Here is a 13471-nt window from a genome sequence, read left to right on the forward strand (position 1 = left end):
ATAAAGTTGTTTAAAATATAATGCTCTATCTGAATCATGAAATAAAAAATGTGGGTTTAGTATCCCTTTAATGTGTTTCCAATAATCTAGTTTACCAGCTGTAGTGTATTTAATGGTTTATAAAATTCCTTTACCTTGATTTAATCATTTGAAATAGCTGATTTTACCTGTTGTATCCCCACCTATACTGAAAAAAGTCAATACTTAAAGGGACAGTCAACACCAGAGTTTTTGTTGTTTAAAAAGATAGATAATCCCTTTATTACCCATTCCCCAATTTTGCATAACCAACACAGTTATATTAATATACTTTTTACCTCTACAATTACCTTGTATCTAAGCCTCTGCAGACTGCTCCCTTATTTCAGTTAATTTGACAGACTTGCATTTTAGCCAATCAGTGCTCACTCCTCAGTAAATTCACGTGCGTGAGCTCAATGTTATCAATGTGAAACACATGAACTAATACCCTCTAGTGGTGAAAAACTGTTTTTATGGACTTGACTGCTTCTTTAACTACTGGTTATAAAAAATGCTATGTAAACAAGGTGGGTTAGCTATAATAACGCTCCCAGTCGGGAGTTGGACAGAAAGGTACTACAATGTTAATTTTCCATTGTTCTTTCTAAGGGCCTGATGAGCTAAAGCTCTCTGGGTTTTCCAATAAATCTCTACAGTACTATGAAGGCCCTGTTCTAATACTCTACCGGCAGTTTTTACCTAGAGAACAGTGTGTCTTGCAAAGGGCTGTTACCTACTTTTATGTATGTAAAGGTGATACATACATAACATAAATAAATTAACCCATTCCGCCGTTCCATGGCGTCCTAACAGCACCGGGCTTTAGCCCCATTAGGATGGCATGTAACGTCCTAGCTGTTTGTCCTGAAGCCAAACGTTCCTTAATGGGATCGCAGCCTGGAGGGCGTGACTAGCATAATTTTTAAAGTGTACCACCTGCTACTTAGTTCTCCCTGGCAAAGTTTCCCTTTTCAGTAAGCTCCATTATATTCTATGGGAGACATCTCTCCACTCGCAGATAAATCACGAGGGCTGACCCCTGCGAGGGTCGACAATGGTGTTTTTATCATTGTGGCCTAAGTATTGGCCTCATTCTGTATATTGCTATCAGATAACGAGAATTTATTGTGAATACCAAGAGATAAGCTGAGAGTTCTGCCCTCCCTGCAAGCTCAGCCCATTTCACAGGGTTGTGGTTTCAATTAGTAGAAACAGCTATTTCATATACAAAAATATACCTAAAGGAGCATTTCCCATAGATTTTAAACTCTGTAGCTGGTATTACAAGAAATTGGGAAACCAAATTTACAGTACACTGTCCCTTTAAAATCAAACTGTAGTTTTAAAGTTATATTAAGCACTTTGAGCTCGTACTATAAATTGTTAAAGGGACAGTCTAAGTAAAAAATAAACTTGCATGATTCAGATAGGTAATGTAATTTTAAACAACTTTCCAATTTACTTTTAATCAAATTTGATTTGTTTTCTTGGCATTTTTTGTTGAAAGCTAAACCTAGGAGGTTCATATGCTAATTTCTTAGCCCTCTCTTATATGAATGCATTTTTTATTTTTTTTCACAATTAGAGGGCATTGGTTCATCTTTGCTGAAAAGCATATCTAGATATGCTTAGTAGCTGCTGATTGGTAGCTGCACATAGATGCCTCCTGTGATTGGTTCACCGTGTGCATCGCTATTTCTTCATTAAAGTATATCTAAAGAATGAAGCAAATTAGGTAATAGAAGTAAATTGGAATGTTGTTTAAATTATATTCTCTACCTTAATCATGAAAGAAAATGTTTGGGTATAGTGTCCCTTTAACAGTGTAAGTGCAGACTCCAGACATAGCCCTGTATGTCTGCTGTCGCAAGGGCTTCCAGGGGTATCGGCGACAGCGGCAAAAGCAATCTATCAATGAGGTATGAATGGTCTTGTACCAATTTGAATTTATTGGTCCTTTAAGAAGTACCAGTCTTATGGCTGCTGCTTCTTTACCTATCCACAATCTCAGACTCATTTGTCGAGGATAACCGACAAGCGGGAGCCGGGCTGCACAAGTGTTTGCTCATGCAATGTTAAATTCCATCAGTCAGCTTTGTCAGAGGCCCCATAGACAGACAGACAGACAGGTTCACTGTTTGGGAACCTTGTCCACACAACCATAATAACTTGGCTTTAACATTTACACTTATTTTTTTTCAATATCTAAACAACTAATATAATTTTGAAACATACATCTGCAATCTCAGGCCAATCTTTGCTTTGAATACATCACTCTATCTAGCATTTAATTTCATATTTAATTGGGACAGTCTACTCCAGAATTGTTATTGTTTAAAAAGAAAGATAAATCCCTTTATTACCCACTCCCCAGTTTTGCATAACCAAATTAATTAATATACTTTTTATTTATCTCTCGTTAAAGCTTCTGCAGACTGCTCCCTTATTTTAGTTCTTTTGACAGACTTGCACTTAAGCCAATCAGTGCTGACTCCTAGGTAACTCAACTGGTGTGAGCACAATGTTATCTATATAAAACATGAACTAAAACCGTCTATTTATGAAAAACTGTCAAATGCATTCAGATAAGAGGTGGCCTTCAAGGGCTTACAAATTAGCATATAAGCCTACCTAGGTTTAGCATTCAACTAAGGAATACCAAGAGAACAAAGCTAATTTGATGATAAAAGTAAATAGGGAAGTTGTTTAAAATTATAGGCCCTATCTAAATCATGAAAGTTTAATTTTGACTAGACTGTCCCTTTAAATGAACTTACTCTGAAACACACAGTATCTGAATCAAAATAATAGTGCAGCTTTTTCAGTTTGCAAGATGGTTTGCTGGATATAATCATTATGTAAACAAATGATAGGAAATAGAAATTATTTTAACAACAACCTGATACACTAAGGAGAATGAACTTCCTTCCTTTCATACTTGTATATGACCTCTACTGTAAAAGGTTTTGTATATTCTCTGGCAATTGTATGGAAATTCTCATCCTATGCTGCAGAGTGATTTTTTTTTTTTAGAAGTAGAATGTTTGGAAGTTCTAAGTGGGCTGGAATTACACTTCAAATCTACATATCCACAAAACCGTAGCACAACCCACAATGTGTGGCAGGGTTTTTATTGAGAAGTTTGAAAGCAACGTAGCCTGTTGCTGGATCAACTGCCGCTTGAGTGGGTCCCAATGAATTTCAGATCAGGCCTTCATTTATATCTTTTGTGTCCGCAATACATTCAGCACAATCGTGAAGTGACCATTTAAGAAAAAAAAAAGTGCTTTCCCCTCTCCTTTGTAAACAAATGGAGCATTGATTAAAATGTGTGAAAATGGCCCCAGCCCTTAAGAGACTTGGTTCCCACCATTGTTTACTGAGACAACAGAATATAATTGCTTACTTACTTGGCAGCAAACTTTACCATCTGCTTACTTGCACGGTCTCCCACCGCCACCAGAGCCTGCACATTAAACTGCTGCTGACGCAGGACTAAAAAGCACTGCTTTCCTGGGGGGGAGAGAATAAGGAGGAAATTGTACAGGTGAACTTGGCACTTCTGCTGTCTTCAATAATACAGTAGCTGCTGCAACGGTTTTAAATTAAGCACCCATTAAAAACAAAGTGTAAATATTACAAACAAGTCTTTACTCTAAATGCTTAAAACAAGATGAAATTATAACAGCACATACCATATTAATCTGTACTAAACTCAAGGGCGTGACTATAACTTATAAGGCGGGGAGGGCAAATGCGGTTTATTATGTCTCCACAAAGACCCATTCTGGTCTATGCAGGATTCAGGCCTTTTATAACCACTGAGGATAAAAAGATGATTAAAGGGCCATTAAATACATTAGAGTTGTTAAACAACTCAGTAATAAACAGACAATGCAATAACACTTACTCTGAATTTTAAATATGCAGCACATTTTCTCTGACAAATTTGTTTTTTACCCCCTGTATCATATACATATATACAGTGAAAAGTTAAAAAAAAGTTGAAGTAAACTAGAAAGTCTCTTAAAAGAACTCAAGTCAAAATTAAACTTTCATAATTCAGATAGAACATGCAATTTTAAACCACTTTCCAATTTACTTCCATTAACAAAATGTGCAGTCTTTTTATATTTACACTTTTTTAGTCTCCAGCTCCTACTGAGCATGTGCAAGAATTCACAGAATATACATATATGTACATTTGTGATTGGCTGATGGCTGTCACATGATGCAGTGGGAGTGGAAATAGACATATCTTTAAAATGTCAGAAAAAAAATCTATTACTCACTTTAAAGGACCAGTCATCACAGTAGGTTTGCATAATCAACAAATGCAAGATAACAAGACAATGCAATAGCACTTAGTCTGAACTTCACATGAGTAGTAGATTTTTTTTCTGACAATTTTAAAAAAGTTATGTCTTTTTCCACTCCCCCTGTACCATGTGACAGCCATCAGCCAATCACAAATGCATACACGTACCATGTGACAGCCTTCAGCCATTCACAAATACACACTTATTCTTGCACATGCTCAGTAGGAGCTGGAGTCTCAAAAAGTTTAAATATAAAAAGACTGTGCACATTTAGTTAATTTAAGTAAATTGGAAAGTTGTTTAAAATTGCATGCTCTATCTGAATCAAGACAGTTTTTTTGATTGAGTGTCTCTAAGTTCAGATGCAGTGCTATTGCATAGTCTTTTTATCATGCGTTTGTTAATGATGCAAATCTACTGTATTTACTGGTCCTTTAAAGGACCAGTCAACACAGTAGATTTGCATAATCAACAAATGCAAGATAACAAGACAATGCAATAGCACTTAGTCTGAACTTCAAATGAGTAGCAGATTTTTTTCTGACAATTTTAAAAGTTATGTCTTTTTCCACTCCCACTGTACCATGTGACAGCCATCAGCCAATCACAAATGCATACACGTACCATGTGACAGCAATCAGCCATTCACAAATGCATACACGCTTATTCTTGCACATGCTCAGTAGGAGCTGGTGATTCAAAAAGTTTAAATATAAAAAGACTGCACATTTTGTTAATGGAGGTAAATTGGTAAGTTGTTTAAAATTGCATGCTCTATCTGAATAATAGGGACAGTCAACACCACAATTGTTATTGTTTATAAAGATGGATAACGCCTTTACTACCCATTCCCCAGCTTTGCACAACCAGCATTGTTATATTAATATACTTTATAACCTTTAAACGTTTAAATTTCTGCCCGTTTCTAAGCCACTACAGACAGCCTCTTATCACATGCTTTTTTATTAGCTTTTCACAACAGAAAAGTGTTAGTTCATGTGAGCCATAAAGATAAAATTATGCATGCATACGCCTGTGAAGTTTTGCACAACATAGTACTAATTGGCTAAAATGCAAGTCAATAGATAATAAATAAAAAGTCATGTGATCAGGGGGCTGTCAGAAGAGGCTTAGAGACAAGGTAATCAGAGGTAAAAAATACATTAATATAATCATGGTGGCTGTGCAAAACTAGGGAATGGGTAAAAAAAGGAATCATCTGTCTTTTTAAACAATAAACATTTTGAAGTAGACGGTCCCTTTAAGGGACAGTAACGCAAACGATACATGCTCTTAATCATTAGACTATGCATCAGTGACTCATGCTTAGTAAGGTTTTTAACCCAGATGTTGAGCAGGAAACGGACAGTCAGGAGAGGCAGCTGCATGACCCCACCATATGCTGGCTTGCAGTTTTTTTGTAGGGGTAAAAACATACTAAGCTCAAGTTACTTAAATGATTTAACAAATTAGAGGAAGTATTTCTTTCCTTAAAATGTCCCGACTACTTGGCCCACATTACAATTACATTTTGCTATAAGGTAACTGCTGTTTGTATTGTGTTGAGTGTGGAACAAAGATACACTGATCACATGCCACCCTATTTGAGAGGGACAGTCCCTAATTCTGAACTCTGTCCCTCAGACAGCCATGTGTCCTGATTTACAAAATTACCCTTAGTCCTGCCACAGACTGAGTAGACATACCCAAGAACCACCAAGACATGCCCACTAACCACCAAGACATGCCTGTGTTTCAACCCACTATCCACCCATGACCCCACCCAATTCTGGCACAGCCCTGCCCACAAAATGACAACAGCTCCCCTCAACTTAGCGAGTCACTAACACCTAGCCACAAATGTTGGGAAGTATGCTTTTGTGCATTTATAATCAGGATCTGAAAATGTGGTTATGCTAGAGGTCAGTCTTTTTTCAGAGAAACTGATGGATGCTTTTTTATTTACCTTCCATAGGCCTAGGAAGTGTAACTACAGAGATAGCATGTGCTTATGTAACATATAAAGAATACCTATTTGAAAATACACAGAAGCCTGTTTGAGGACACTTACAAGATTTGCAGCATTGTTTTGTAGATGTCTAACTTTGAAGTGACTTGAATTAGGTAAAAAAAAAAAAAAACACTGGCTTCTCTGGGTACAAACTAGATTAAACACAATGCTAGATGCAGGTTGCCAGCGATCTTCTGTCATAGCCTCACAAAAATAGTAAAAAAAATAGATGAGCTTCAGCACATATAGTTACAAATTAGTAAAATGTAGGTTTTAATTACACATAAGCTTTACTGACTTTAGCTCAGCAAGCTCCAGACAGAGTAAGGTACAGGAATTAAAAACACCAGACTTGGGGGGCGGAGCCAGCAGACAAAGCGGTAGGACGCATAACTTTAGAGCTCCTGATCTTCAACTCAAACTACGTTATTAGCCGAAAGGATGCTTTTTACTTTCTCTTTTTTTGGGCAACCTTGGACACTTGAGGCATAGCCTGCAAAAATGTGTGATCGGAGCACCGGTATTGAATAGTTTCAAGATCTCGATATAACGATAGTCAGCAGTAAGAGTGACTGTCCTGACAAACTGGCATTGGAGCTGCTAAACAAGTTATTCTCTGTACAAGTCACAATTCTCTATCGTAAGTCCGGTGTCCCTACAGACAGAACACTGGAGTGAGAGATATCCCTCAACAAGTAGTCTGCTACTGTGGCGCGAGTCGCTATCTTAGACCATGGAGGCTCCCTTTCCCTAACTGTGTGTCACTCTCCGGTTCTCCAGGGTGATAGGCAGTTCACACGAACTATTTGTATTAAAGCACACAGACACATACCATTTAAGCAACTACGCTCTTATCCGATATGGAGGCATATATTGCTAGCATGTTACGCAAGCTAATAGATACGCTGGATAAATAGCACCAAGCTATTCTTCAAGAAATCAAGTACGCTTTCGGTCCAGTCCGGAGCGGTTGAGAGCAAAATGAGAAAGAAATTAAGGGCTGCTCAAATACTCCTATTGACATTAAACATGCACAAGTTGCTAGCCATCTCACAGAAGACAGTGAGACAGATAGCGGTTTTGAGGAGAGAGAACACCTTCATAAGCAAATCTATAAGGGCACTCAACAAGACTTGGAAGTGTCATCCATGCTCTCCTATATACTCAGAAAGACATGCCTTGGTATGTGTCTGAAGACTTGGACCTTGAGAGATTTGCACATCGGGCCCAGGCCCTGACTCACTCTGCTTTTTACCGCCCCCGGATCGGTGTTGGCTAAAATGGAAATGGACTCTGTATCTACATCAGGAGATATATTTATATCCCCCAAGACTATTATACATTGGAAGTAGACATGTGGCAGATCACTTTGTTGTTTTTTTTTTTTTGTTTATTCTCTATGTCAGTGATTTTTAACCTTTTTTTTGCCGTGGCACACTTTTTTACATAAAAAAATCCTGTGGCACACCACCATCCCAAAATTTTAAAAAAATCACACATTGTAGCCTAATACAGCATATATATATATACACATACACACAAACACACACATACTGTATGTATTTTGCTGTTATGCCATGCCTCCTACAAACTACCCCTGCACTGGGAGTAAAAAACAAGCAAAGTTTAAAAAATATGTCACACTGTTGTCAGTCTGCCGTGGCACACCTGAGGATCTCTCACGGCACACAAGTGTGCCACGGCACACTGGTTGAAAAACACTGCTCTATGCGTCTCAATACTGTTTGTTTGTAGATTACTGTTCAGTTATATTGAAGTACACTGTCTCTTGCAAAAATTTTACCTCCTCTGCATCATAACCGATTTAATAGTTTGCCTGACTCTAGTTTTACAGTTTGTAAGTGCAGATGGCGCATTGTATTTTTGAAATCTCCCCCACTCTACACTGGCAATTGGTGTCGGGCTGCTAGCTTCAAGAGCTTTATCTGGTTCCCTATCCTTATTATGCAATGCATTTGTTATTTGTAGCCTATATTGAGACGTTATATACTCTGAACACTACTTGAATACCTATTGATCTGATTCAGGGTATATGTTACTATTATCAAACATGATCAAAACTGTCATGGAATAAGTATATAGGCTGCAGGTATCTACTAACATTGGGAACTATTTAAGACACTTTGTCTTAGGAGCTGTCAGGCTCGTTTTTGTGGATTTTAATGTTCGAGAAATAAAGCTCTAATCTTGATTTAATACAAGTGCCTTGTAGTCCTGCTTGGTCTTTTGCTACATTAACTATTTAAGATGGCAGATGCATTAGTTTCCTCAGCCAGTGCGGGACAGTCACTTTAATTTCAGTTATTTATTTACAGCTAAGGATCTTTGTTATATTATATATGTCTAAGTGCATTAAAAAAATTGAACTTTAGGTTGCACACGTTGCAAATGCATGCTAAAAATGTTTAATGTGGGAAGAATTTATATAGGTTGTAACTTCTTCAGCCATAGTTTTGGTTATCTTACCTTACGTATCTTTATTCATTTGTCTTACCCCACTTAAGGCAATCTTATTGTAGTTATATCAACACTAATTGCTACTCATATGTGTTTTGTACTTTACGAGGGTGGAGATGGGTCAATTTTTATTCATGCTTTACGCTCACGTTGGGATAGTATATGTATTTTAGCCCCCTACTCATCATAGATTAGTAGCAAGTTCTGTAGCCAGAATGATGGTACTTCTTTCTACAAAGTATGGCACAATCTGCTTTATGATATACACCTTCCTAAATACAGTAACTCTGAACATCCTCTGTTCCGATGGATTGTCTAACTGATAGATCACTACACAAAGGGAACTCTAAGCTACTCCTATGAGCTATTCTGATTGCATATATGCTTATGCAGCAAACTAAATATTAGATGTATTTACTCTTTTAATCAGCCCTCCATAGATGAATGATTGTTTATCCTAACATACCGGTCCTCTTATGTAGATTTTCAAATGAAGACTGATAGTCTGAGAACTGGGGAATCTTATTATTATGTGTATTAGAGCTCAACAAATATCCCCTTATGTTATGACCATTAATCCCTGCATTAAGTTAATATTTTTAGTTAGGATAGTGAGCTTAGATTAAAGTCTCCTCTGCTTCTCAGACAAAGATATGATTGTTTTAACTATATTGTTTATTCACTTACATAAATATGTCAACAGATGGGGATTCTTTTTCTTATAACCTATATGTGATACACTAAATCCAGTTAGTTTTCTCCTCCTAGCAATATATATTTTTTTTGTTATATACTTAGACACCATAGGTATAACTACCCATTTGTTCACAGCCCAGATATACATTAGATATACTAAACACCGACCTCTTAGGGGTGGCACTCTTCAGATGCCTATGTGTATATACGTATATGCATGTGTACAGTTATGTGGGTGTGTATATGTGTGCGCAGATAATGTGTGTCTTTTGCAGAGGCTTCATACCAAGGCTTAATGGGTCTGATTATAACATACATCTAATAGAATAACTTCTTAATGTCTCTTTACAGGATGCTTTTAAAATTCCTGGTGAGGCTCACTAATAGTACATTGGAGACATTTGCAGGTAAAAGTGCCATTCAGTTATAACATTAGAGGAATCTCACGTAGTATGCTAGTGCCTAGTTTAAAGTTAGACAGTATATCTCACAGAGGAAAACGTTAGATGCATGTCCCCAGATTCTCTCCATGTCACATTTAAGCTGCTCCTGTAATTTATATATTGTTCTCAGTTCATGCGTATAAACGTCAATTAATTAGCCCAAGAGAGACCTGCCAAGTAACTACTACTTGAAAATTTTATAAGAACCCCTCCCCCCCACAATAGTTGATACTCTAAAATACCAAGCGCTGTTTACCCGCTGATAAACTCTTTCAGATTTCATATAGATATATGTTATTTCTATTATTCAATTGTATTATATATATATTACTATTACCATTTAATTTCAAATGTATTGTGTGTCATTAGACCCTCTGGGGTTATTAATACGACTAACATACTTCACCAGTGTTTCCTATATCACAGGGTCCTGTGCTGGCCAGTCCATTAGTTGTCCGTAGAAGCTTTTAAAACTATAAAAAAAAAAATGATGCTTACCTGATAATTTCCTATTCTTATGATGGAAAGAGTCCACAGCTGCATTCATTACTTTTGGGAAATAAGAACCTGGCCACCAGGAGGAGGCAAAGACAACCCAGCCAAAGGCTTAAATACTCCTTCCACTCCCCTCATCCCCCAGAGGAACAAGGAACAATAGAAGCAATATCAGGGTGAAAGTTGCCAGAAGAATATAAATACGCCCCACATAAAATTACGGGTGGGGAGCTTTGGACTCTTTCCATCAGAAGTAAAGGAAATTATCATCAGGTAAGCATAATTTATGTTTTTCTTCTTAAATGGAAAGAGTCCACAGCTGCATTCGTTACTTTTGGGAAAACAATACCCAAGCTATAGAGGACACTGAATGCCAAGAAGAAAGGGTACATAGGCGGCCCATACTGAGGGCACCAAGCCAGAACCATTACCCGAGAAAAAAAACACTGCTTCGTCCGAGAAAATTCGAAAAGGAAAAAGCCCCAATGACACTGACTCGCAGTAAGTCCAGAAGCCAAACTAGAGACCACAAACAGACTCGACTGAGCTAATAGTCCTCCAGGAGACACCGTCGCCCAACAAACAGTCCTCCACCGCTCATCTCCACAAATGAGAGACACCAGCCGAAACCCCTAAGGGAACAAGGAAAGGGAGAACCAAGGAAAACGAAAGGTCCCCTAATACAAAAAAGAACACATCCATGAGTGAGTTCAGCTCACAGAGGCCCAAAGGGGCCCAAACAAGAAAAGGAGGCCACGCCTATACCAAGCAAAACCCGGGATAAGACCAGGCAGAGAGACAGAACAGACGTCTCATCAACATTCTGCAAGTACGGATTGCAACTGAAAAGGCAAAGTCCTAAAGTGGATACATTACATTATTTTGAAAGTCTCTTTCAGCTCATTTATAAGGAGTGCACTATTGCAATTATCAGTTTTTGTCAGGTGTTTGTTTGTGAATCCTGTGTTATGCTTTTTTTTCCCTGTATTTCAGAATGCGCTGTATATTTTTCTTTTCTTCTTGAGTTTTTGATTTATGAAAATTCAATAAAATATAAAAAAAGAAAAAAAAAGAAAAGGAAAAGTCCTCCAAGTGTCAAGAATAGCAAGGCATTCGACCATGAAAAAGTGTGTAATGCACCCAGGAGAGAACCCCAAGTTTGAAAACACAGAGTCCATAACAGGACGACAGAGGATACTTTCGAGGAAGAAGAAGCAGTCATGTAAGAAACAGACAACAAAAACAACCCTCAGGCAGAGGGCACGCTCCAGGCAACCTAAGTCGCAGGACCTGCACACAGCACCCTAAAAAGGGGAACACAAACCTCAATCGAGGCCCCCCGAGAAGGAGAGTATACCCTTAGAACCCGAAAGAAGAGTAAACTATCTTCTGAAATCAATGGAGCCAGTTGAAGGAAAATCTATACCCTAGCAGACTAAGCTAACAGGATAGACTCAACAAAGCTCACACATCCAGGGAAGACTGTGACTGAACGCAGCTCTATAGAGCGCTCGGCCATCCTGACCTGCAGACCCACAGCCAGCTGAACCAACCAGCCTCAGGGATCCAAAACAGGGGAACAAAGAATCCCGAAACAAGTACAGGAACGAGCGTAAGGATAGCACAGCCATCCCACAGAGTGCAAGTACAACCCGACTCTGAAAACAGTCAACAAGGCCATAGCCCTAAAGATCTATCAAAATAAAGGCCCAACAAGTCTGTTTGGAGCCAACAAGACCCCCAGGGGAACCAATCCCACCTTTCTACCTCCCATCCAGGAGAAGCCCCAAGCAAGGACTCTATCTCCATAGGGAGGAGCATATCCCCTAAAGAAAAGGGATGATGTCGGAAGAGCAATAACTGTCCTCAAGGCCCGAAAGGCACCGGCTAATGGGAAGAGAAATTCCCAACACAGATGACCTAGAAAAGGACCATCAATAGTTCAGGAAAATCTTACCCTAGAACTAAACACCCCAACTGGCCAAAAAAACAAACACAAGGGTATGGATGCATATCTAGAAAATCCAGATAGCAAGAGAACTCAAAAACCCCGACCAAAGGAAGGGACCAACCCTAGCTAAAGTCCAATGCTCCAAGGAGCAAGGCTAGAAGTCGTATGAAGATACTTCTCAGAGCCTCAGAACGACCAAGGGATACCTCAAGGTCAAAAAATCTTACTAACAGGACTAGACTCCCTAACACCTCCGCACAAGCAGAGGACACAAGGAAGAGAAGGCACAAAGCCTACCCAGCTCCGGAGAACACAGAGCTAAACAAAAATCCCTACAGGGAACAACCATCACCCGCAAACACAGATCCTTAAAAGGAAATCCACTCCCCGGAGGCAAAGGAAGAAGATCCAAAAGGCCTCTGATAACTCAGTCAAGAGTAAGAGCTAAATCTAGATACACTAGAAACAGCTTACGTGTACACCTGCAAGGTGTTAAGAGCTGCAAAAGGTTTCAACTGCAAACATTCCGCATGCTAGGCAGCTATCCCGTACAAGCTGTTGGATCAAGTCCAAAAGGACAAATCCCGAGGCCTAGAAATGAAGGCCAAACCGCTCTATAGCAGTAAGGGGCATTAAGCCCTCCCACCCTCCACCACATGGGGGAGGAAACTAAGTTCTGAGGAAATCAGATGTCAGATGCGCAGAGGAAAAACTCTCCTGCCCGGTCATTTATGACTGAAGGCTATAAGGACTGAAACAATCCTTCCCACCTAACGGACCCACAGGTCCTCTTAAATGCTTAGCTTAACATGAAAACAATGATAACCTGAGTACTCTGCGCTTCTACCCAACCAGCCGAGCAGAACAGCGCCACATGTCTGAACAGCCGCAAGACCGAACGAACCTGACAGGACCAGCTTGCACCTAGGGTCCCAACCGGCAAGCTGCGTAAATTCTCCCTCATAGGGGAAAAACAGACATTTGTAACAGAGGACCAACATGTCCAACAACTTCTGAAGAAGTAATAAAGAGTGTCTATCCCAGAAGGAAACAAACA

The 13471-nt window shown here is 39.0% G+C and overlaps 1 protein-coding gene across 1 annotated transcript in view; it reads right to left on the reverse strand.

Moving 5' to 3' along the window:
• The window catches only part of DARS1 (aspartyl-tRNA synthetase 1), a 436414-nt gene that overhangs the window by 329139 nt on the left and 93804 nt on the right, over window positions 1-13471 (reverse strand). Inside the window, exon 6 of the mRNA XM_053698254.1 lies at window positions 3432-3534. Coding sequence (XP_053554229.1) covers window positions 3432-3534 — 103 coding nt within the window. The remainder of the gene's footprint in view (window positions 1-3431; window positions 3535-13471) is intronic.

The sequence above is a fragment of the Bombina bombina genome, chromosome 1 (genome assembly GCF_027579735.1).
Source record: "Bombina bombina isolate aBomBom1 chromosome 1, aBomBom1.pri, whole genome shotgun sequence".
In the NCBI taxonomy this organism is placed as follows: Eukaryota; Metazoa; Chordata; class Amphibia; order Anura; family Bombinatoridae; genus Bombina; species Bombina bombina.